Source organism: Mustelus asterias, chromosome 4 (genome assembly GCF_964213995.1).
Source record: "Mustelus asterias chromosome 4, sMusAst1.hap1.1, whole genome shotgun sequence".
In the NCBI taxonomy this organism is placed as follows: Eukaryota; Metazoa; Chordata; class Chondrichthyes; order Carcharhiniformes; family Triakidae; genus Mustelus; species Mustelus asterias.
The window spans coordinates 96,127,891-96,153,290 of NC_135804.1; the positions used below are offsets into that span (position 1 = coordinate 96,127,891).

Genomic DNA, 25,400 nt, shown 5'->3' on the forward strand with positions numbered 1-25,400 from the left:
GTGAAGCCAAGGGGAGGTGGTCTTCAAAATGCTCTTTAGCAAATATTAGTATTAAACTGGGAACATTTTTCCAGGTTTCGACAGCTGCAAATTGGTCCCAGCTCCTATTAAGACAAGCTGACCATGGATGTGGGATGGGACGGGGGTGAGGGGGAGGAGAGCTTAATAGGGTAGTGCCAGAAAATGGATTAATCTCATAATTTCCAGTACAGCTACAACACTGGCATCCAACAGGTTTTGTGGAAAATTGCCCAGGCATGCTTTGTATACAAGAAACAGGACAAATCCAACCTGGCCAATTACTACCATCAGTCCAGTCACAATCATTAGTAAAGTGATGGAAGGGGTGAGCAACAGTGCTATCAAATGACATTTACTCAGCAATAACCTGCTCACGCACACTCAACTCCTGACCTCATTACAGCCTTGGTTCAAACATCGACAAAAGAGCTGAATGCCAGAGGTGAGGTGCAAGTGACTATCCTTCACATCAAGGCAACATTTGACCAAGTATGGCATCAGGGAGCCTCGCAAAACTGGAGTCAATGGGAATAGGGAGAAACCCCGCCATCGCTGGTTGGAGTCATACCTGGCACAAAGGAAGACGGTTTTGGTGGTTGAAGGTCAACATTTCAGCTCCAAGACATCACTGCAGGAACTTCTCAGGGTAGTCCCCTAGGCCCAATCACTTTCATCTGCTTCATCAATGAACTTCCTTCCATCATAAGGCTACACCTGGAGTTCACTGATGAATGTACAATGTTCAGAACCATTTGCAACTGCTCAGATACTGAAGCAGTCCATGTCCAAATGCAGCAAAACCTGGACAATATCCAGGATTGGGCTGACAAAGGGCAAGTAACATTCGTTCCTTACAAGTGCCAGGCAATGACCATCTCCAACAAGACAAAATCCAACCATTGTCTCCTGACCTTCAATGGTATTACCATCATCGAGTCCTCCACTAACAACATCCTGGGGGTTACCATTGGCCAGAAGCCAAATTGGACTAGCCACATAAATAACGTGGCTACCAGAACAGGTCAAAGGCTAGGAATTCTTTGGCAATCTGACAGAATCAGTGCAGACTCAATGGGCCAGATGGCCTCTTCTGCACTGTAGGGATTCTATGGGTAATTCACCCCCTGACTCCCCAAAGCCTGTCCACCATCTAAAAGGTATAAATCAGACTGTAATGTGCCTGGATGAATGCAGCTCCAACAACACTCAAGAAGCTTAACGCCATCCAGGACAAAGCAGCCCACTTGATTGCTATTCCTTCACCACCAATGCACAGTCGTAGCAGGCTTCGGTGACACCTTCCAAACCAACGACCATCTACAAGGACAAGAGCAGCAGATATCTGGGAACACCACCACCTGGAGGTTCTCTCCAAGTCACTCACCATCCTGACTTGGAAATATATTGACGTTCCTTCACTGTCATTAGGTCAAAATCCTTAATTTCCTCCTTAACAGCACTGACGGTGTATCCACATCTCAGGGACTTTGAGAAAATAACTCACCACCATCTTCCAAAAGGCACCTAGGGATGGGCAATAAATTCTGGTCTAGCAGGACACCAACATCCCGTAAATAAAAAATAAATCCTACTGCTTTTTGCCTCATGTTCTGAGCAGTTCATTTTTTTTTAAACATTGCATGAAATTTCTTGCGTGGTTGTAAAAAACTTAAATAGACTACTTCGTTTTTTATTGGCATGGATCAACTTTTAAAGTAAAGTTTATTTATTAGTCACAAGTAGGCTTACATTATCACTGCAAAGATGTTACTGTGAAAATCCCCTAGTCGCCACACTCCAGCGCCTGTTCGAGCACACGGAGGGAGAATTTTAGCATGGCCAATGCACCTAACCAGAGCACCCGGAAGAAACCCACACAGACACAGGGAGAACATGCAAACTCCACACAGACAGTCAAGCAAGCCAGGAATTGAACCTGGGTCCCTGGCGCTGTGAGGCAGCAGTGCTAACCACTGTGCTGCCCCCTTTAAAGGGAAGTTCAGACACAAAGGATGATCTGATTTTCTCCATTGTGAGGGCATTCAGTACAGTTCTTAAGAATAAAATTCTAAGAAAAGTTCTTTGATTTGAAGAGCAGCAAGTTCCAGCAGAGCTTGCAACACCTCAGAGAACACACTTTCCACTGAAAGATACAACTATATCACCTGCCAGTCCTTCCCCAAACTCTTCAACCAGAGCTTCTATCTTCCCTTTTCCTCTACCACCCTCGTACCCTTATGCCCAATGGTCTCCAAACTTCTCACCACTGTTCACCTGGAATTTATTTTAAACAATTAAAAAAAAATCTCAGATCATTCCTATTTTAAAGTATTTTTTCTTCATGATCTTTCACTAATTACACTCATCCATGTTGAAGCTGAGAATCAGCCACCAGACATACTTTAGTGGGGGAGGGGGATATAAGGACCACACCAATTTCTGTGAGGACTCCTTATTGAGGGTAAAAAGAAATGCCTAATCTACTTAAGCCACGGTCAGGATCCTGACCTGAACAAGTTAATAGATGGTGGTTATAAAGAGTCTTGCATCAATTTCCAATGTTTTGCCCTGCTTACATCTCAATCTGCCTCTCATATGCTCCCCAACATGAATGAAGCTTTTCAGCTTACAAAATTTAAAACTAATATAGGTGACAAACAAATATAAATTAATATTTAAGGCTACAAGCTAATTTCCTGTAACACTACTCATATTAAGCCAGATGCACTTTAACATTAGGGGTTTCACCAGGTAATGTACATTACTCACTATATTGAAGCTGTATTTCCAAGGCCATAAAAATCCAACTGTGATATCCCAACGACAATTAGGAAGTCAATTTCTAGGAAGTCCTTAGGACTTAGGAAGTCCTAGTTCCACATTAGAAAAAGTGCAGCTTGAAATAGCATTAAAAATATGGACATCTAAAGTTGAATGGTGTGTGTATGTTTTGAATGCAAACAAATAACAGGTGGTGAGGAGAAAGGAAGAACATACACAAGACTTGCTCTTCCCTTTAAGTAAACCTTCACTTTAAAATATTGTAGATGTACTTGAGTGCAAGTAGAATAAAGATGATCATGTTTCTAGTGAGGAAACCTGTAATGATATAGGCTTGACATCATTACAAAATGGAAACACTGGATAGTTGGCAACAGATGGAATCATGGCCTTTGAATGAGAATATACAAGGTAAGCAGCTTTCTCATTTCTATTTTTAGGCTAACATACGCACAACCTTATTCTCAACCTAATTTACATCGAAAAGATATAACTTTGCCACAGGACTAGTGCTGATTTAAGATAATTTATTAGATTATTTTGGTCAAAACTAACTCATTTTGGTTCAAAAACTAATTTTGACAACTAATGCTTCATAAAAATAAACTGCAAATATATATATGTAGATCCAGATTTATTTCCAAGATGATCAGACTTAACTAGAACTTTTCTCTGCCTAAACAATGTAACAGCACAGGCTTATGGCCAGTGTTCTAGGGGACCGGTGATGCAAGGTTCAGGAATGATTTTGGAGAGAAAATATTTAACACTACTTTCTATTCAGCATGCTCCCACTACTGCAAAAACTCCCCCTTTATGCTTCCAGGGAGGAAAATAATTGAAAACTGTTAGTTAACTAATGATGACAGTCACATTTAAGACGGAGTATGAGAGAAACATGTTAAAAGGAAAAGGAAAACTAAAGAACAGGATAATGGAGTTAGAGCATTAGCTGCAAACTGAATGGTCTCTTTTTGTATTGACTTTTCTATTATATACATGAGGGTCCTTGTGCACGAGATGCAAAAACCCAGTCTGCAGGTGCAACAGGTGATCAAGAAGGCAAATGGGATGTTGGCCTATATCGCAAGGGGGATAGAATGTAAAAGCAGAGATGTCTTGCTGCATCTGTACAGGGCATTGGTGAGGTCGCAGCTGGAATACTGTGTGCAGTATTGGTCACCTTATTTGCGGAAGGATATATTGGCCTTGGAGGGAGTGCAGAGAAGGTTCACCAGGTTGATACCAGAGATGAGGGGTGTTGACTATGAGGAGAGACTGAGCAGATTGGGTTTGTATTCATAGAACAGTACAGGCCCTTCGGCCCATGATGTTGTGCCGAGCTTTATCTGAAACCAAGATCAAGCTATCCCACTCCCTATCATCCTGGTGTGCTCCATGTGCCTATCCAATAACCGCTTAAATGTTCCTAAAGTGTCTGACTCCACTATCACTGCAGGCAGTCCATTCCATACCCCACCACTCTCTGCATAAAGAACCTACCTCTGATATCCTTCCTATATCTCCCACCATGAACCCTGTAGTTATGCCCCCTTGTAATAGCTCCATCCACCCGAGGAAATAGTCTTTGAACGTTCACTCTATCTATCCCCTTCATCATTTTATAAACCTCTATCAAGTCTCCCCTCAGCCTCCTCCGCTCCAGAGAGAACAGCCCTAGCTCCCTCAACCTTCCCTCATAAGACCTACCCTCCAAACCAGGCAGCATCCTTGTAAATCTCCTCTGCACTCTTTCCAGCGCTCCCACATCCTTCTTATAGTGAGGTGACCAGAACTGCACACAATATTCCAAATGTGGTCTCACCAAGGTCCTGTACAGTTGCAGCATAACCCCACGGCTCTTAAACTCCAACCCCCTGTTAATAAAAGCTAACACACTATAGGCCTTCTTCACAGCTCTATCCACTTGAGTGGCAACCTTTAGAGATCTGTGGATATGGACCCAAGATCTCTGTTCCTCCACAGTCTTCAGAACCCTACCTTTGACCCTGTAATCCACATTTAAATTAGTCCTACCAAAATGAATCACCTCACATTTATCAGGGTTAAACTCCATTTGCCATTTTTCAGCCCAGCTTTGCATCCTATCTATGTCTCTTTGCAGCCTACAACAGCCCTCCACCTCATCCACTACTCCACCAATCTTGGTGTCATCAGCAAATTTACTGATCCACCCTTCAGCCCCCTCCTCTAAATCATTAATAAAAATCATAAAGAGCAGAGGACCAAGCACTGATCCCTGCGTCATTCCACTAGCATCCTGCCTCCAGTCCGAAAATTTTCCATCCACCACCACCCTCTGTCTTCGATCAGATAGCCAGTTACCTATCCAATCGGCCAACTTTCCCTCTATCCCACACCTCGTTACTTTCATCATAAGCCTACCATGGGGGACCTTATCAAACGCCTTACTAAAATCCATGTATATGACACCAACTGCCCTACCTTCATCAACACACTTAGTTACCTCCTCAAAAAATTCAATCAAATTTGTGAGGCACGACTTGCCCTTCACGAATCCGTGCTGACTATCCCGGATTAATCCGCATCTTTCTAAAATGGTTGTAAATCCCATCCCCAAGGACCTTTTCCATCAATTTACCAACCACCGAAGTAAGACTAACCGGTCGATAATTACCAGGGTCATTTCTATTCCCTTTCTTAAACAGAGGAACAACATTCGCCATTCTCCAGTCCTCTGGCACCATCCCCGTGGACAGCGAGTACCCAAAGATCAAAACCAAAGGCTCTGCAATCTCATCCCTTGCCTCCCAAAGAATCCTAGGATATATTTAATCAGGCCCAGGGGACTTATCGACCTTCAGTTTATTCAAAACTGCCAGGACATCTTCCCTCCGAACATCTATTTCCTCCGGCCTATTAGCCTGTAACACCTTCTCTTCCTCAAAAACATGGCCCATCTCCTTGGTGAACACTGAAGAAAAGTATTCATCACCTCGCCTATCTCTACTGACTCCATACACAAGTTCCCACTACTGTCCTTGACCGGCCCTAACCTCACCCTGGTCATTCTTTTATTCCTCACATAAGAGTAAAAAGCCTTGGGGTTTTCCTTGATCCGACCCGCCAAGGACTTCTCATGTCCCCTCCTAGCTCTCCTAAGCCCCTTTTTCAGCTCGTTCCTTGCTATCTTGTAACCCTCAATCGAGCCATCTGAACCTTGTTTCCTCATCCCTACATAAGCTTCCCTCTTCCTTTTCACAAGACATTCCACCTCTTTCATGAACCACGGTTCCCTCACTTGGCCATTTCCTCCCGGCCTGACAGGGACATACCTATCAAGGACATCCAGTATTTGTTCCTTAAAAAAGTTCCACTTTTCATTAGTGCCTTTCCCTGACAGTTTCTGTTCCCAACTTATGCCCCCTAATTCTTGCCTAATCGCATCATAATTACCTCTCCCCCAATTGTAAACCTTGCCCTGCCGTACGGTCCTATCCCTCTCCATTGCAATAACAAAAGACACCGAATTGTGGTCACTATCTCCAAAGTGCTCTCCCACAACCAAATCTAACACTTGGCCCGGTTCATTTCCCAGTACCAAATCCAATGTGGCCTCACCTCTTGTCGGCCTATCCACATATTGTGTCAGGAAACCCTCCTGCACAAAAACTGCCCCATCCGAACTATTTGACCTACAAAGGTTCCAATCAATATTTGGAAAGTTAAAGTCCCCCATGACAACCACCCTGTGACCCCCACACCTATCCATAATCTGCTTAGCAATTTCTTCCTCCACATCTCTATTACTATTTGGGGGCCTATAGTAAACTGCTAACAACGTGACCGCTCCTTTCCTATTTCTAACCTCAGCCCATATTACCTCAGTGTGCAGATCCCCCTCGAAGTGCCTTTCCGCAGCCGTTAAACTATCCTTGATTAACAATGCTACTCCTCCACCTCTTACCAGCTTCCCTACACTTACTGAAACATCTATACCCCGGAACATCCAACAACCATTCCTGTCCTTGTTCTACCCACTCGTTAGAATTTAGAAGGCTGAGGGGGGATCTTATAGAGACCTATAAGATAATGAAGGGGCTGGATAGGGTAGAGATGGAGAGATTCTTTCCACTTATTTTGAGGCTGTGCCCTCGAGTTCAAGGGGGGTCAGTTTAGGACAGAGTTGAGGAGGAACTTCTTCTCTCATAGGGTGGTGAATCTCTGGAATTCTCTGCCCACTGAAGTGGTGGAGGCTACCTCGTTGAATATGTTTAAATCACGGATAGATGGATTCCTGATCGGTAAGGGAATTAGGGGTTATGGGGATCAGGCGGGTAAGTGGAACTGATCCACTTCAGATCAGCCATGATCTTATTGAATGGCGGGGCAGGCTCGAGGGGCTAGATGGCCTACTCCTGCTCCTGTTTCTTATGTTCTTATGTTCTATTCCAATACAGACCTACAACAATTTGCCTCTACCAGTAGAGAAAAAAAATACAATAAAAGCTCATTTTATCATCTAGAGAAAACAGTTTCAAGTGTTGCAGAACCTTAGGCAGATTCTGCACAATGGAGTTGAAAAACAGTTCTCTGATGCTATGTGACAAATTAAGATTTCTTAAGATGGAGATTATGCAAGAATTATTTTTGGACAAACTATTCACAGTGGCCCTAGAAGCTTTTAATTAGAAAGGCATTTTAGAATATACTATAGAGACATTTTAAATTGTCCCTAGTTATAACAAATTGAAGAAGATAGTTACAACTGAATGATTACATAGGAGGAGGAAGATGTGACCACTTATTCCATTTGGAGGAAAAGGTCTGCATGACTTGTCCAGTTACCTATTTACAACAGATACATGTAAAATAAATTGAACAAACCCAGTCTGCATGGAATACCTTACTATCAGACAGATTCATTGTTATAGATTACAACTCACAGTACACTCTATTAGTAACAATTTTCCATCCAATCCGTTGTTCAAAGCCAAAATCTCCACACAATTTATTGCTCACCAAGTAAGTTGATGATCCCTTCATTGTAGGCTGCAAAAAGTCTGATGGAATCTTTGAACAGTAGCATGAAGGCAGCATTTATTACTCCATTAGTTAGTTCATTTGGATTTGCCTGTATTCAAAGACAGAAACATGAAAACATCTGTACAAAAAAAGTGGTATGCTGTGTTTAAAAAAAATCTCATCTTAAACCTAACCTTGATTTCAGCCTACAAAGTGGATCAAAGTCTCAAACTTGCTTGAAGTAATCTATTAAATGTGTCTGGAAAAGATAATTGCAAGTAGTAGCCCTCTAACTGGGGCAGCTAGGTTGCTGCGACTCAAATTTAGAAGCATGTCAGGAATTTAATCAAGATATGTATAGTTAGCTGATTTGCAGTCAAGTCACAACTAAGCGAGAAGAATTTCACCCAGAGGTTCTGTACAAGTCATTAGTGGCTCTCGGAGATAAAGTCCCTTAAGACAATGCAAAATCACAGCACAAATAAAAATATGAATGCCAAATTCAAGGACGTCCCGATGGAAACCAGAGTTATGGAGTTGAGTGGATGAGCTCAACAAAACTGAAGTGAAACTAAAATACACTAACCTCAGGGACCATAAGGTTCGTGTGAGAAGTAGCAATGTCTTACCAGTACATTGGAACTAACAGTAAAGTACATGAAGCATTATTCTGCAAGTAACTGATGCTATCACTGGTGGAAGGGCTTGGTGGAGCAGTGCAAGCTCAAAAACTATACGTGCATCAAAAAGCAGAATACTGTTGATGCTGGAAATCAGAAATAAAGACAGAAAATGCTGGAAATACTCAGCAGGTCTGGCAGCATCTGTGGAGATGAAAACAAACTTAATGTTTCAGGTCGATGGCTGTTTCAGCAGAACTGGGAAAAGTTGAGATGCAACAGGCTTTGAGCAAGGACTGGCTGGAGAAGGACAAAGGAAGGTCTAGGATAGAAAACAGGAGAGATTGAATGACAGTCTTGGAGGGCAAAAGAGAATGGTGATGGACCAAGAAAAGAAACAAAATGCACCTAGAGATGCTCTTTTTGTTTTCAGACAGTGGTACAAGAGAAAACCAGAAACACGCAAAGAAAGGGAACCAAAAATGGGGGTGGCAGGGTGGGGCAACAGAATTTATAGTCTGAAATTGTTAAACTCAGCGGTGAATTCTTCGATCAGACCCGGAGTGCCTTTGAACTGCCCCTCTCCCCAAGGAGTCTGCAGCCACCCTGTATAAGTTTGCTTGATGTGCTCCCCACATCAGCAGCTGGAAGAGGCTTTTAAGTGGGCAATGATTGCCTACTTCAAGGTTTCAACTGGCAGCGGGGCAGAAAGGCTGTCCAGCCACAGAGTTAATTGGGGTGGACTTGGGAAGCACCTGATTAAATGCCATCCCAGCCAAAAACCTGCCACATGGAAGGACATTAAGTACTTCCCCACGTCTTAACCAGACATTAAACATCAAGGAACTAAAAAGGGGAAGTCATTTTTGTAATTAAAATGAGGTATGGTCACAATTGAAAGAGAATTTTACACACAAAGCAAACACTTGTAAGACATGGATCAATTCCCTACACATCTTACAGCATATTTGATTAAGTATGGGCTATTGGATAGGGCACAAAAAAAACCACTTGTACATACATCAAAGTCTAAGAGTGCATCCAGCTGATTCTGTATTAGAGGCAGCGTCTTCAGCAGTTTTTCTGTATTCATAGTTCTCATTACTCCATCCATCCTGATAGAGAATATTAAATTATAGTAACATTTTGTACATTAGTGCTATTAATTCAACATTCCTCCCATATCATCTAGCTGAAGAGAATACACTATTTGTTAAGTAGCTCAGCAGAAATAAAATGCACTGCTATCTAGGAAGCATGGAACAAAAAAAAAACAAAATTTTGGTATGGGCGAGATAAAGTACAAGGTTATCATGTCAAACAAAGTATAACATGCTGGGTTTCTATTTCTACTAATCATAAAGCACAATATGTACTTAACAGAGTTCAGACATTCCACAGTTACAGAACCAGCAGGTGTCCTGAGATGTTGCTCAGTAAGTCTGAAGATATAACAGCAGGAGTGTTATTCTATAAAAACTATAATGTAGCTCCAATATTTGTAATATCTCTCTGGAAATCAAACTTCTTTCAAAAATATATAAAACAGTTAGAAGAAAATACATGGTAACAAAAAGATATATCCCAGTAGACCAAAGAAAAAGCTAGAGATGTTTCACAATAAAAAAAGATGATATAACAGGTGTGTTATTCTATCAAACCTATAATGGAGCTCCAAAATTTGTAACATCTCTCTGGAAATCAAACTTCTTTCAAAAATATATAAAACAGTTATAAGAAAATACTTGTTAACAAGATACATCCTAGTAGACCAAAAAAAAGCACAATAAAAATGAATAGGAGACTAATGGTAAAACCTATATAAAAGGAAATAAAAGAACTAAAAGTAACTAGCTAAAGGCAAAAATAAAATTAAAAGTGGAGGAAGTAATGTATGCATGTCCGTGTGTGGCGGTGGCGGGTTAGGGGGTGGGCGCTATATTCAGCAAATTTGACCTTTAAAGAAAAGGTGACAGTAAAACACTGCCATGTTTCAGACTCTGGAAACTAGCAAAGACTTGAGAAAATGTCCATGACAGCCAGGAATAAGTTTAATTATTACACTGATTGGCATGCAGAGATTAAATATGGGATGTGTAAAGCATGGGACTTTATTACACATATTGCAGAAGCCGATCTCTATTTGGAAGATAAAACATATTTACACCTCAAACATTAATTTATCCATATAATAGAAAAATAAAATACTGTGGATGCTGCTCTAAGGGTCATCCTGACTTTAAACATTGGCTGTGTTCTCTCTCCATTAATTTATCCACTCCCACTTCAGATATTGATTAATTTGCTAAGAGTTTCCAGCATTTTCTCTTCTTCAGATTTTCAACATTTTTTGTTTATTTTTCCTTCATCAGGAATAAGCATTTACCTTGGATGAGTTTTAATTTTTTTTTACTGACAATCTCTGGAAATTTTAAATAATTCAAATAAGAGCCCTATGGTGGTATCAGAAGCACACAGATGCCCCAAATGTAACTTCATTATTATTTTCTATGCACTAATTACTCTAATATTACTACATTGGATTTAATCCTATACTACTAAATATTGCATCAATGCCATGCATGACGTTTGTTTAATTGGTTAAGAACCACTTAATAGACATACCCTCTTTTCATTTTGGTGAAGTCGACTGCCATTAGTCTATAGGAGAGTGCCTTTTCATTTAGATATCTGCTATACCGTCTGATGAAAGTAGACATGTCATATCCTGCAAGGATTGGAGAGAATGTTATAATCATTGACATTAAACCATGTTTTTAAGTTTTATATGATAAATTTAAAATTGGGGTGAGCTGAGTAAAACAAACTTTAATAATTAATAGTATTTAGGTATAGCCAATGTACATGTTCTTTACTCACAAATATAACTTACCTTGCATGGCACTTTTATCTAAAAAGTTATTCAAGTTGAACAATGTATTTCTGGAAGCCAAATACTGGATAAAACGCTGCAGGAAAGAAAGAGGTCATTAGCTGGAATCTGAAATTTGGTACAATGTCAGTATCAATACTGTGATACATGTACAATCGATATGAATATATATATTTTTTGTACAAGGGGAATGTTAAAATTCAGCTTTTTTCTGAGGGAGCCAGTCTGTCTGGAAGAAAATCAGTTCAGATGTTGGGAGAGCAGGATTATTTACTCATTAGCCATGTAGTTGTGCACTTAGGATGGAGCTAATGGAATATTTGTTTATAGATTAAGTTTTCCACGTGGGTTTTTGATTAGGCTGATTGGCCAAGTCATGTGATAATGTGGTCAACAGGAGGAGCTAGGTCTGGAGAAGAAATAACAGCTTTTAGTTCTGGCCGGGAATTGCTTGAAGACAGAGGGCCCTATTTTACCATTTGTATTCTAAGTGCTGGGCGGACTTGAAACTGGGAGTGTTTCAGATCGGACTTTTAGATCTGTTCTCAGGCGCTCCAATACGCATTCTGCCTGAAAAAAAAAAAGCAGCGATTCTAGATTGCGCTGCAGAAGCCTGTGGGCGGGGCTTAACACGCCCAAAATGCTGCAGCTCCGATCAGTGCCTCCAACTACACATGCACAATAAGATAGAAAAACACTCCCCTGCCACATCGTTCCCAGACTGGATAATGCCTCCCCCCGGCCCCCACAGACATTGCCCCACCCCCACAACATTAATGACCCCCTTATCTCCCCAGGCCCCAACACCCAGACTGATCGCAGCCCCCTGATCCCCTTCCCCCCACTGATCACACGCAGAGTGGCAGCAGACCCCCCCTTTCCCCTCACTGAGCAGAGGCAAGGCAGCGTGGTAGTGGAGCCCCCCTGTCCCCCCATCCTGATCTGAGTGGAGCCATCTGACCCACCTCCCTCCCTCGCCCCCCCCACCAACCGATCTGAAGCAGAGTGCCGCCTGATGCTCGAAACTTCCCTTCTCAGCAGCTGGAGTGTCCAAATTGGACCTTTGCCGAATCTGGATGGGCGAACGCGGTGGTTAAGGGGGAAGTGCCGGTAAGTTTGGGTGACAATAAGTCAATTTAAATGCATGCAAGTGCATTTAAATTGACGTTGCGCCTGTTTCGGGCATAGTCCCGACTGTGGCCATTTTCGGCCCTTGGTAAAGGGTGAACCGGCGCGGATCACGCTACTCACCTCACACCCGACTTTACCAAGTTTTCGTACCTGAAAACGGGCGCAACATGATGGTAAAATCAGGCCCAGAGAGTTTCTGCAAGTTGATGAAACTCATTCTCTCTCTCTCTCTGAAAGCTTTAAGTCTGTCTACACTTATTATACCAAGTATATTTATGGTTGCTAACTGTATTTAAAATGGCTTTTGAGTCTGGAAGAAAAATGTTGCTTATTTGTAACTGAAACAGTCACAAATTAGAAATTAAAGGTGTTTCCTTTCATTTTTAAATACTGTTTAACTGTTAAGATTTTAGTTGCTTCATTTGTTAGAGTTAAACTGTGTTATTAAATAAAGTTTGTTCTACTATTAAAAATCCGTAATTTGTCAGTCGAATTACTCCTGGAACATCTTATCCTCACATTTATGCCAAGTAGAAAAATTGTTGGGGTCTAATCTGGCATCCTAATGTAATTTCGGGTTCTGGTTCAGGACCCTGACAATACAAAGTTATTTGATCCAGTGCACATTTTGAAAGCATACTCTTATTTATTATTCAACTTTTAATCCATATAATTTCTGGTGCTGAACACCACCCAGCAAGACACATTAATACCAGGGGTGCATTAAACATATTAATAATAAGTCCAAAACTAAATTTTGAGCACCTGGTTAAACAAATGCATTGACATTAACATTACTTTTTAACTTATTCCTTTCGCATTCTCAAGATTTAAGGTTGTCCCCAACAAATCCACGGGTTGCAATAATCCCATCAACACAATATCAAGTTCAATCTTCTCTTCTCCAAGAAAAGCAACTCAAGCTTTTCCAATATGTCCACATAACTAAAACTTTCCTCACTGGAATAATTCTCATGAATCTTTTCTACATTCTCTCAAACGTTTACATCCTGAGAGCAGCAGACAGATGGGAACACCACCACCTGCAAATTTCCCTCCCAAGTCACACACCACTGGAAACTTTATCGCAATTCTTTCACTGTTGCTGCATCAAAATAGTGGAACTCTCTGAAACTGCACTGTGGCTCTTCCAGTGTATCTTTTTAAAAATTAATTTACAAGAGGTGAGCATTACAGGCTTGGCCAGCATTTATTGTTCATCTCTAGTTACCATTGAGGTGGTAGTCATGAGCTGAATTCTTGAACCGCTGCAGTCCAAGGTGTAGGTACACCCACAGTGCTGTTCGGGAGAGAATTCCACAAGGAAAATGAGGTTGTCACTCCTCCTAATACTGTCATGGACAGATGCATCTGCAATAGGTAGATTGGTGAGGATGAGGTCAAATATGTTTTTCCCTCTTGTCGGAATCCTCTTCACCTGCCGAAGACCCAGTCTAGCAACTATGTTCTTTAGGACTTGGCCAGCTTAGTCACTCGTCGTGCTACTGAGCCAAATGATGGACTGTATAGCACTGTTCCATCCCTTCTGGTGGGTCTATCCTGTCGGTGGGACAGGACATACCCAGGGATAGTGGTGGTGTCTGGGACAATGTCTGTAAGGTTTGATTCGTTCATGCTAGTCTGGTCAGTGGGATAGATCTCCCAATTTTTATACAAGCCCCCACATTAGCAAGGAGGACTTTGCAGGGCCAACAGGACAGGGTATGCTGTTGTCGTTTCCGGTGCCTGGATCAATGCTGGGTGTTCCATCCAGTTTAATTTCTTTTAGACTTCGTAACATACTGATCCAACTGAGTGGCTTGCTAGGCCATTTTAGAGGCGAGTTAGAAGTCCACCACATTGCTGTCGGTCTGGTATATATGTGACTTCATACACAGGAAACAGAAGCAGTAGGCCATTTGGCCTCTAGCGCCTGCTCCACCATTCAATAAAATCAGGGTTGATTTGACATGTTGGTAATTGGATGACAGGCAAGATAAATGTTAATGGATTGCTTGCTTTTATCGCAAGGTATATATATTCAAAATTAAGCAAGTGATGCTTCAGTCATATAGAGCACTGGTCAGATCCCATCTGGTGTATGATGCTCAGTTTGAGAAGGGAGGTGGTGGCGTCATGGTAATGTCACTGGACTAGTAATTCAGAGGCCCAGGTTGATGTATAGTGAAACAGTTCAAATCCCACCACAGCAGATGGTGGAACAAATCAAATTAGTAAAACTACAATTAAAAGCTGGTCCAATGGGAACCACAAAACCATTGTTGTAAAAACCAATCTGGTTCATTGATGTCCTTTAGGGAAAGAAATGTGCTCATTATTTCTGCTAACAGAGGGCAATTGAAAGTAAACCAGATTGTGTGTGTAATTATGCAATTCTCTTTTGAAGACCTTGACTGAATTTGCCACCACCACACTCAAGCAATGAACTCCAGACCCCAATCATTCACTGCATAAAGGAGGTTTTCCCTCAGGTCACCTTTGCTTCTTTTGCCATTCATATCAAATCGATTTCCTCTGGTTCTCAATCTTCCTTCAAAGGGAACAATTTCTACTCATCTACTTTCTCCAGACACCATATGATTTTGAGCAACTTTATCAAATCTCTTGAATTCTCATCCAGGAACGTTTATTGCATCCTATCCAATGCCTTCATATCCTTCCTAATGTGTGGTGCCTAGAATGTACACAATACTCCACCTGAAGCCAAACCAGTGTTATTGATACAGGTTTATCATAATTTCCTTGCTAAGGCATTCTAAGCCTCTATTTATGAAGGGTAGGATCCTGTGTGCTACAGTAACTGCTTTCGCAACCTGCCCTGGAATCTTCAATGATTTGTGCACTTATATTACCATGTCCCTCTGCTTCTGCACCCCTTTAGAATTATAGCCTATTTTATATGGCCTCCTCCTGCTTTTCCAACCACATGCAGCAAGTGATTAGGATTTGGATGCACGGAGTGTGGTGGAGGAAGGATCAATTGTGGCTTTCAGGAAATAAACACCTGAAGAGTAAAGCACAGCTGGTATATGGGAAAGGGTGGGGGATTGGGCAAGCAGCGTTGCTCTTACTGGCACAGACAAGCAAGCCAAATGACTCCCTTCTATGCTGTAATCATTTTATCATTTTGCCCCTATCAATGACACAGCCAGGAGCAGCAAACTAAGTATACACCTAAGATTAAAGTTACAACCTTGTAGGTCTGCATGCCTTAACTCTACACAAGTCTGTTAAGTCACTCGGAAGGCACTGTTCAAATTCACTTCAAAAACTGTTATTACAGCTTTGACTTGAAGAACTAGCAGTTTTGAGGCAGGATGTGCAAGAGTGATATAAAAGCCTTGGGGCATTCCTCCCAACAAATCTGTATCACTCCCTATAACCAAGAAAAATAAAAGGGCAGGTCATATTTAGATGTGCACTTGTGGTGCCAAGGCACACAAGGCTATGGACCAAGTGCTGGAAAATGTGATTAGAATAGTTGGGTGGTTTGTCATTGACCAGTGCAGATGGGCCGAAGGGCTTTTTTGTGTTGCAGACCTCCATGGCTCTGACATGCGATGCAGCCATTCACTATGATATAACCACATATCTGCCAGAGTTTCTAAGACATTTCCAAACCAGTGTAAATAGTTGGCAAACTAAGAAGTTCACCAGGCACTTGGGTGGGAGATCTGAAGCTTTCAGCTTTTGAAAATATGGAGCACAATATGATTGTAAGAGACCTTTTCACATTGTTTTTGAGCAGCTATGCTGCCAGTTTCTGAAGTGTAGGTATTAGATCTGCTGGCAACCTCAAAACAGATCCAATGGAATCACTGTATTGAGGAATTCTGGTCTTCCTTGTAGTTGGACCTGGTGGACCTTGGTTTCCAATGTAGTTGCCACTGACTGTTCAAGATCACATTTACAGAAATCTTAGCAAACATCCCATCAAGACCAATGAAAATGCAACTCAATGTGAGATCCATGTAGAAACATTTATGAACTATCCCAGAACAATGGAACAACTTTGCCAGACTCAAGTGCTTGAAATACCTCCAATTACTCATGAAGATCTAGCCTGGATTTGTACAAAAGACTCTGCAACTGTTCCTTGGAGATAACAAGTATGGTTCCCTAACCAGTTCAGTGATCAGACCAGGGATGAGGGGAAAAGTTATGGAACACCTTATGGAATTCAAAGATACAATGGTGGTTTCAAAATGGAGACAGCTCAACTACGTATCAAAAGTACACTCCAAATTTACAACCAAGTTTTACTTGTTTTCATAACTTGTATAACCATGCATCAAGGGTTAGTTCAAGAAGAGCATCACACTAGCAGTTTCTTTGACAAGTAATCAGGACCCAACGTACTTCATAGCATTCTATAAGAAAATAACTTAACATGACCTGGGTTTTAAACTGCAAATGCTGTTTGCAACATATTCTTCAGTCTTCAATTTGTTTTATCTTGCCTCTCAAACTAAGATGAATGTAATCCAACAAATTGTCTACAATCATTGTGATAGAGCCATGTAGAGCCAAGCCAAGAACTGAACTATGGGTTATAATCTCCCTTTTAAAATCATCTCAAAAAAGGTAAAAGACCAATATCAAACAGAGATAAGGGAAGAGTCTGGGGATCAATACAGAGGATCAAGGAACGTTTTATGTTTGGCAATGGTCAATTTAATAATAGAAAACAATCCTGACCTAAAGTGACTCCTTTAGTACTAGGCTAAAATCTCAAATGCACTTATTTTGGGGAGCGGGAAAGAAAAAAAGGGAGGGAAAGCACATATATGCTGAGCCATTTCAAATATAAAACTGGTAAATAGATAGTTCATTTCTATTGCATGAAAAGTTGAGATAAAGCAGTCACCATCACTACAATAGTACCACCCAATGTTTATCTTACATAGCCAAGGATTTCTACTGTTGCTTCAGATTAGGCAGCCAAAGCATTTTTATCTAAATGCAGTCTTTGGTCTCTATGAAAACAGTTGGCAGCAAATCAATTAAATTTGAGGAGAATACGTTTGCATTAATTCTTGAATTCTGGCAAATTCAGTTCCTTTAATTAGCCTTGTACTTTTCACAAAAGATGCACAGGCTTTCATATGGGTAATGTTTTGGTTACATTCTGTATGGAGCAGTGGTTGGTTCATTGGTAGATAGCTGCAATCAATCCAAGACCAGAGACCAAAAGCTAGTCATTTGAAACACAATCTGTCAGGAGGTGTTGTGCATGTTGAGCTGGTAGATGGAATACTTCACAAGATCTTATTGCATGGGAAGGAAAGACATAGGGAAAAAAAATTAGAATGGCTTATATATGGATGAAAAGGCTCGTTCAATTGATTATGCTGCAGTGGTTAAAACACGTCAAAGTCTGCGCCAAATGCCATTCTGACAGAAAAAAGTACTTTTACACATCAGAATTGTACTTCAGTTTATTTTTAAAAAATCACTATAGATCTGTCAGCAAATGCTTATCCTTTAACACAACAGGAAAAATCTTTTACATTCAATTACTTTATGTAATACTTCCCACCAGGTACATTCTTTTAAAAAAATTATAGGAATTAGTGCCTTTACTTCAGAGCAGACATCAATGTTTGTTAATTTTATTTGGTCACATTTACAGGTTTGTGCACAAGCAGCTAACCTGAAGCCCAAAAGGTTTGAATGAGAATAAGAGGAAAAATAATTTAATAATAGATTATTTAGGGCCTCTCCTGGCACTTCGACTGACTAATGCTGAGAATGAAAAAATAGCCTTTAAAGATCAAGTAGGTACAAGATTTGATCGTTGGCCTCTGTTAAATTAGCTAATTACAAGGAGTGGCAAGAGAATTGGCCTTAATATCCCAGGTTAGCTTTCGATGGTTGAATGAATGGCCTGTTGACAGTTACTGTCAAATTTGATACAAATATAATGTCCACATTGGGAATAGGGGAGAAGAACCTCAACTAACAAAACTACCCTGCAGCTAGGATATGACTGCTGGAATGATGACTCCCATCTACCTAATCATTACCTTTATGACAAAGCCTTAAAAGCAGAACGGAAGCTCAAAATTTCCCTGACCATGGCATGTCTGTGCAGATACATGAATATGTTTATTAAAATAAAACACTGAAGTTGCCCAATCTGGTTACAAGTTTAGGCACCATGCTTCCAAAATAGTATGAGCCAACAGTTTTGAGATGCAATTCAATTGATAACACACTTACCTCATTCCCATACATCATTAAATGATGTGTTGTGATTAAAGATTTAAACACCACAACCCAACTGCTGTTTGTTGCCCTTTCAAAAAGAGTATCAGCCATTTGTGGTATGTTCACGTTCATCTCATTGGTACACTGAATTAAATCTGGAAGAAACCAACACAAGGGCCATTAAAAATACATTTCTGGTCTTGTTGTGGGAAATTCTTCTAGGTGGCCAGATTAATTTAAAGACTTTTCATTAAACATTTCATTTCACAAAGATAAATTTTAAAAAAATTTTAGTTCAATGAAATTCTTCAATTAAACTAGTTTTTATTAAAACATTGAAATGTCAGAATCAAAAACATTACAAATTAAAAATACTCAGACAAACATACAATTAAGACAAATTTCTTTTGGCCAAAAGGAAGATCTCTGATTTCATCTACACAGCAAATGAGCTATGAGGCATTCTCAAAAGATCTGAGATTTCATGCCAAAAAGCTGAATGGTTATACTTGTTATCAGGTTATACAGTCCAGCACTTAACTAAAAGCAATTTCATTTATTCACTGTTCTGTCAATCTAACAATGGCATGTCCTTCAATCAATTATAGTTTGACACCTTCAAATATTGATCTGTCATTCATCTGTCCGTTTTACAGAAGTCTTTCATGAATATAATTCACTATTGAAGTTTCTTTGGTTTTTAGCAGTAACATTCGAATTGCAATAATGCACTTTCCAACTCAAAAAGCTTATGTAAGCTTTCTCTTATCATTAATTGCATAGATTCAACTAACAAACATTAATTACATAAATTCACAATTAACAAATAAACATCTTTATTTTACTTGCATGTTACAAATTAATTTCTTAGCGACATTATTAATATGTTACTTAGATATTTTGTATTATTCTCAAACCACATATTTAAACATTAGCTGCTAATTATCCTCATGTTGGATATTTAGAATTAATCAGAATTCTCAACTACAGGTCTCTTTTATTGGGCTTTATGATTTGATTTGTCACATGTATTAGTATACAGTGAAAAGTATTGTTTCTTGCATGCTATACAGACAAAGCATGCCATTCATAGAGAAGGAAAGGAGAGAGTGCAGAATGTAGTTTTGCTGACAGCGATTTAGAATTTTCCACTACATTCACACAGTTTGGCAATTCGACTAAAGCAAGCATGCAAGATTACCTTTTGTCGACTTGCTAAACATAGGCTTTGATCTGGTATTATTACCATTTTAAAGCCTCAACTAGAAACATGGATAAAGTGAATGTTAATTCAATTTTTGTTGGCAGATGTCACGGAATTTCATTTTGAAGTGGTGGTAATGAGCACAGATGTATGTCATGGACTATTCATTGGGATTGGAGTGAAAGCTACTTGGAACAAAGCCCAAAAATAACTATCTTCGGTATCTCATTTTTTTGATAATAAAGACCATCTAATTTTCCTATAAAAGGGATTTGGGTCTCATTTGTGATGGCAAACAAATAATTAAACCTAGCATTAAAACTACATATTAGGTGAGCTAAATCCTTTCTCCAATTTGAACTAATTTATATATTTTGAAAATAAATCTTTTGTGAATAAGGAATGGCATTCCATAATGTTCAGATCTCAGTTCCTCTTCCTTATGGGCATATGGCTTAGATGCAAATGAAATGAAATGACAATTGAAATTCATTTTCCTTCTCTCCGCACCATATACAAATTGAACTGCAGCAACTCACCAAGACTCCTTCAGCAGCACCTTCAAAACTTGCAAGCTCTACTCCCAGAAGGGTAACAGATGCATGGGATCACCACTACCTGCAAGTTCCCCTCCAGAGCACACACCATTTGACTTGCAACTAAATCACTGTTCCAGGATCAAAATCCTGGAACACTCTTCCTAACAGCACTAAGGGTGTACCTGCATCAGGAGGACTCCAATCGTTAAAGCGCAATTAGGGATGGGCAACAAAAGCTGGCCTTGACAGAAAGGCCCACATCGTATGAAAGAATAAAAACTCGAGATAACAAAATACACCCTCTGTTGAAAAGTTGCCCCCACACACAATGAACCATTTAAATTGTGTCACAAAGACTTACGATCAACTATATTCAGTTAAAAAGTAACAGTTTTTTGGGAATAGCATTAATTGTGATTAATGGCAGTAAGTAAATCCTCACCACACTATCAAAAGATGTATTCAATGGAAGTCCAGTAAGATTGTATTGCTGGGAAACTAGACACTTCCATTTCAGGTATGCAAAGGAGAGTTAGATGCAGAGTAAATTTTCTATAATTCATCTCATTGTGCCAAGTCTCAGCTCCTCTCTTCTTCGGCAGGCCCTCAGATCAAGGATGACTTGCTGCCACTTCAGTTTGGTGGATTCAAAGAAAGTCCAATGCGTAAACTGAAGACTTTGCCATATGTGGGACAGGTGCTGCTTGGAGAGTCGGGCAGATGGGTTGCGGAGAGGTTTGTGCACTCGCCCCAATGCAGTGACTTTGAGTGTTCCTGATGAAGTGTCTCCATGTGTTTGGTGCCTTCCCAAATAAACATTTTCATGAGCCACAATTCCCACACAAACCATATTTAGCCCTGACTGATCATCACTGTCAAAAACAATCATAATTACTGGCATACTAGGGAAAGGGCTGCAGCCCAGCCCACTTGGAATTTAATTGAGACTTTACAAATATATTTGGTGAGGAAATTTTGATCTCATTAATATAGCTGGCTTGAACCCAGATATAAAATGCTTTTGTTTAAATTACTGCACTACTCAGTTTCCTGCATCACATTTTTAATTTTACAAGTGTAACCTGTGAAGTCACTTATTTCTGCAAAGAGTTAAACTAGATTAGCAATAAGTATGTCTATTGCAATTCCACCCAAATAAGGATCTCTGTGCATAGATTAAAAGGCTTGATTCATCAGGAAAATAAAATAATTTTGTTCAAGTAGCTCAATAATGCAGGATAAGACTAATTCTTGCAATTTTCAACAAGACAAATACCATATGTAGTTTTAAAAAGCAAGCTCACAGCCATGGGCAGAAATAAAAACACACTTGAAGGCAACTGGGTCATCGAAGACGACCATTAATCATGTTTAGAGTTAAGAGTTATAGTATCAGAAATAAAGTTTTAGAATAAAACCCACAATAAAATGAATTAAGCTGAGTCATCCATTTTTTTTTGATTCAGCTACTCCCCTATTTGACAACCAGATTATTAAGCTGGACCGTACAAAGTCCTCGCTTACCTGCAATGTCTATACTTATTATGAAATACAACAAGTCCAAATGGAGGCTTGGAACGTGTACAAAAATGGTAAAATTGCCATCTTTATAGCAACTACGGAATCTTGATTACGTTACTTGCGCATAATGCATGATAAACCTGAAACAGCTGAGAAGCAGATAAACGGGAGAGGAATTTAATCATTAGAATTCAGTTCTGCTTTTATACAGTTGCTATCACCCTATATTTGTGGGACTTCCAGTTCTCATTTTTTTTGCATCTTCTTATTAATTCTACAGGAATTTATGCCCAAGGTGCATTCACTTCACTATCTAATCCAGCTGCAAGTGTAATTCAATATTATTACCATATAATAAATGTGCTCTTCTGCAAATTAATATTTGCAATTATTAAAGTTAGTCACAAGAGAATCTTGTACAGAAAAGATATACAGTAACTAAATCATTGCTGGTAGACAAACATGAACATAATTGAATAGAAAGTAAACATGGCCTTTCAGTCATTGTTACCTAAAATCAATAATACTGCCTAGTAATTGTGTTAAAAATGGAGGCACGCTGCAGTTAATATATTGGAAACTTTGTCTTGATTAAAAATGGGACAATTGGTGTTGGAAAATTGGTGGCCGGCTGGAAATTCTGTAAAGTTCATCCACCTCATTCACTGCCAGTGTCTTAACTATTCTGAATTCCTATATCCACAAATTTTAGGTAATGTTTGAACATTGCATAATCATTTTAACAAGAAGACAGTGCTGTGGCTGTATCGCAACAATTTAGAACAAAGTAAATCAGAATGGTCTTATGATCTTACAGAATGGCATCACCAAAACCTCAATTTCTGCTAAATGTAATTTTACTACGCAGCATTTAAGAACACAACATAATTGGAGAACATTTGGCCCTGTAAGCCTGATCTGCCACAAATATAATGATAGCTGATCTTCTGCCACAACTCCACTTTCCTGCCCTCTCCCATGTCCTTTGAGACACCAAAAATCTATCTTAGTTTGAATATACTCAATAATAGAATATCCACAATGCTCACAGGTAGAAAATTAAAGATGCAGAACCCTGCGAGTGAAGAATTTCTCCTCATCTCATTGTTAACTGATCAACCGCTTATCTTGAGTCCGTGCTTCCATATTCCAGATTCCCTGTACAGGGGAAACAATTTCAGTGTCTACCCGGCAAAGTTCCTTCAGAATCTTGTATGGTTCAATTAAATCGCCTCTCAGTTACAGAATCACAACAGCACAGAAAGGGGCCACTCAGCTCTTCGAGTCCATGCCAGCTCTCTGTTGATCAGGTCAGTCAGTTCCATTCAACTGCTCGATCTACATTGCCCTGCAAGTTCATTTCCCTTAAATGCCCATCCTTTTCATTTTGAAATTGATCGTCTCTGGCAGCGAATTCCAGTTCATTACCCACTTACTCGGTAAAAAAAAGTTATTCCTCATATCCCCCCTCTTATCTTTTGCCCAAAATCTATGTTCCCTAATAACTTCCCTGCTTTAGTACGCAATACTTCTACTTATGAAGCTCAGGATCCCTTATGCTTTGCTAAATAGTGTCCTGTCACTTTCAAAGATCTGTGCATATGGACCCCCAGGTTCCTTTATCCCAGCACACACTTCAGAACCGCACCATTTAATCTATATTGCCTTTCCCTGTCCCTTCTGCCAAAGTGCATCACTTCACATTTCTCGATACTAAATTTCATTTGCCTCTTAACTATCCATTCAGGTAACTTATCCATGTCTTGTTGCAGTTGATTGGGATCACCCTCATGTTCTCCCACACCTCCATGGCATCATTGGCAAGTTTTGAGATTTTACTCTTTTTCATACATCAAATACTAAGTCCTCACTTAAAGTTGTGGCTACAACTTTGCAAGAATCATGGATACCCCTAGGAATCAATTTTAAAGCTTTTTTTCTGAGCAAGAGATGTTCAAAGGAACTGGTGTACAAGCGCAGCATTGAGCACTTCTAACTGGAATAACTTGCACAATAAAATAAATCACTGAATTTAACAGAAATGCAATGTACATTGAAATTAGACAACATTAAAATTGCTGGGGCTGAGCCCTTGTCCCGCGGAAGAATTTTGGGATATGTGAGAGAGAATGAGAGCGAGTGTGAACATGAAGCCATGAGGGCCACGGGAGAAGTGTGGGGTGGGGTCACTCCCTGTTCACCCATCCCAGATCAAAATAGTTCATCATCGGACAGGTGGTGGCAGCTTCCCGCCCATGCCCTGCACTTCTGGATTTCAGGCCTTGAAATCTCCCTGCAGCCTGGGTCTCTGCTGACTGCAGCAGTGGCTCTGGCATCAAAACCAAGAGTGTGGCCCAGAGTGCAGATGATGTATGCTGTAAACCGAAAGTGGTTCTAAAGAGTAAATTACATTAGAACAAAATGATTTAAAGCAAGGAAATGACCTCGGGTAACACCACTGTCCACCATCCCCCAGTCTGAGAAACAATCATTGACACAACTCACTGTTTTCTGTCCATAAGCCAGATTGAAACTAACCCTTCTTCAATTCCATGAGCCTCAATTTTGTTAAGCTGCCTTTTAATGATACTTTAAATGGTCAATATCTTTTTTAAAAACCACATAAGATAACATCCACTGCATTTCCTTCATCGAACTTTGCCGTTATTTTATCAAAAATACAATTACGCTGTTTGAGAATAAACAGCCTCCTTTTTAAGACATTAATGAGATTTTTTTCTCTTTGTTGAAAGTTAGTGGAGGCTGGGTTATTGATTTATTCAAGGCGGAGTAAGATAGATTTTTGATAGACAAAGCAGTCAAGGGTTAGGGAAGCAGATAAGAAAGTGGAGTTGAGTTCACAACCAGGTCAATCTTGAAGCAGAGCAGGTTCAAAGGGCCGAATGGTCTACTCCTGCTTCTAAGTGCAGGAGGTGGGAAACATGGCAAAAGGCTAACCTTGCTGTCTCAGCGAAAATCCTGCTCACTTTACAGTTCACTGGTTCCAAAACCTTTCTGGTTACTGGTACTAATCTAATCAACCTCTAAGAATCAGGAATGTCCTTACACCCTTTCTTCAACAAGGGTGGCACTTTGGTACTTTTCAATCCTCTGGCTTCTCCATCTCGAGGGAAAATTGGAAGATTATTGTAAGCCTTCCCCAACTTGCTATCACTTCTTAGCCTTTTGGCTAAGATCATGTGTAGCATACTAAAAAAAACCTGGGATTCAAACCATCCAGAACAGACAACTTATGCACTCTTAAGCATAGCCATCTTCCACTACATTAGGCCCATCAATTCTCACCTCATCCGTTTAGTCAATCTCTACCATCTCTGCTTCTACTGATATTGTGTCACTTCCTTAGTAAAACGTATAGCAAGTATTCTAGTGCTGCTAAACATAGATCATCACTCCTTGTCCTTAACAAGGCCCAAATCACCCCACTTCTA

General features: G+C 40.0%; 1 protein-coding gene across 9 annotated transcripts in view; it reads right to left on the reverse strand.

Annotated features, from left to right (window-relative positions):
- The window catches only part of LOC144492865 (phosphatidylinositol-binding clathrin assembly protein), a 148,644-nt gene that overhangs the window by 82,826 nt on the left and 40,418 nt on the right, over positions 1 to 25,400 (reverse strand). For all 9 annotated transcript variants that reach the window (XM_078211405.1, XM_078211408.1, XM_078211406.1 and 6 more), the window contains exons 2-6: positions 18,697 to 18,839; positions 11,323 to 11,398; positions 11,055 to 11,157; positions 9,451 to 9,544; positions 7,807 to 7,918 (exon numbers count right to left, since the gene is read on the reverse strand). In XM_078211405.1, the coding sequence (XP_078067531.1) occupies positions 7,807 to 7,918; positions 9,451 to 9,544; positions 11,055 to 11,157; positions 11,323 to 11,398; positions 18,697 to 18,839 (528 nt within the window). The remainder of the gene's footprint in view (positions 1 to 7,806; positions 7,919 to 9,450; positions 9,545 to 11,054; positions 11,158 to 11,322; positions 11,399 to 18,696; positions 18,840 to 25,400) is intronic.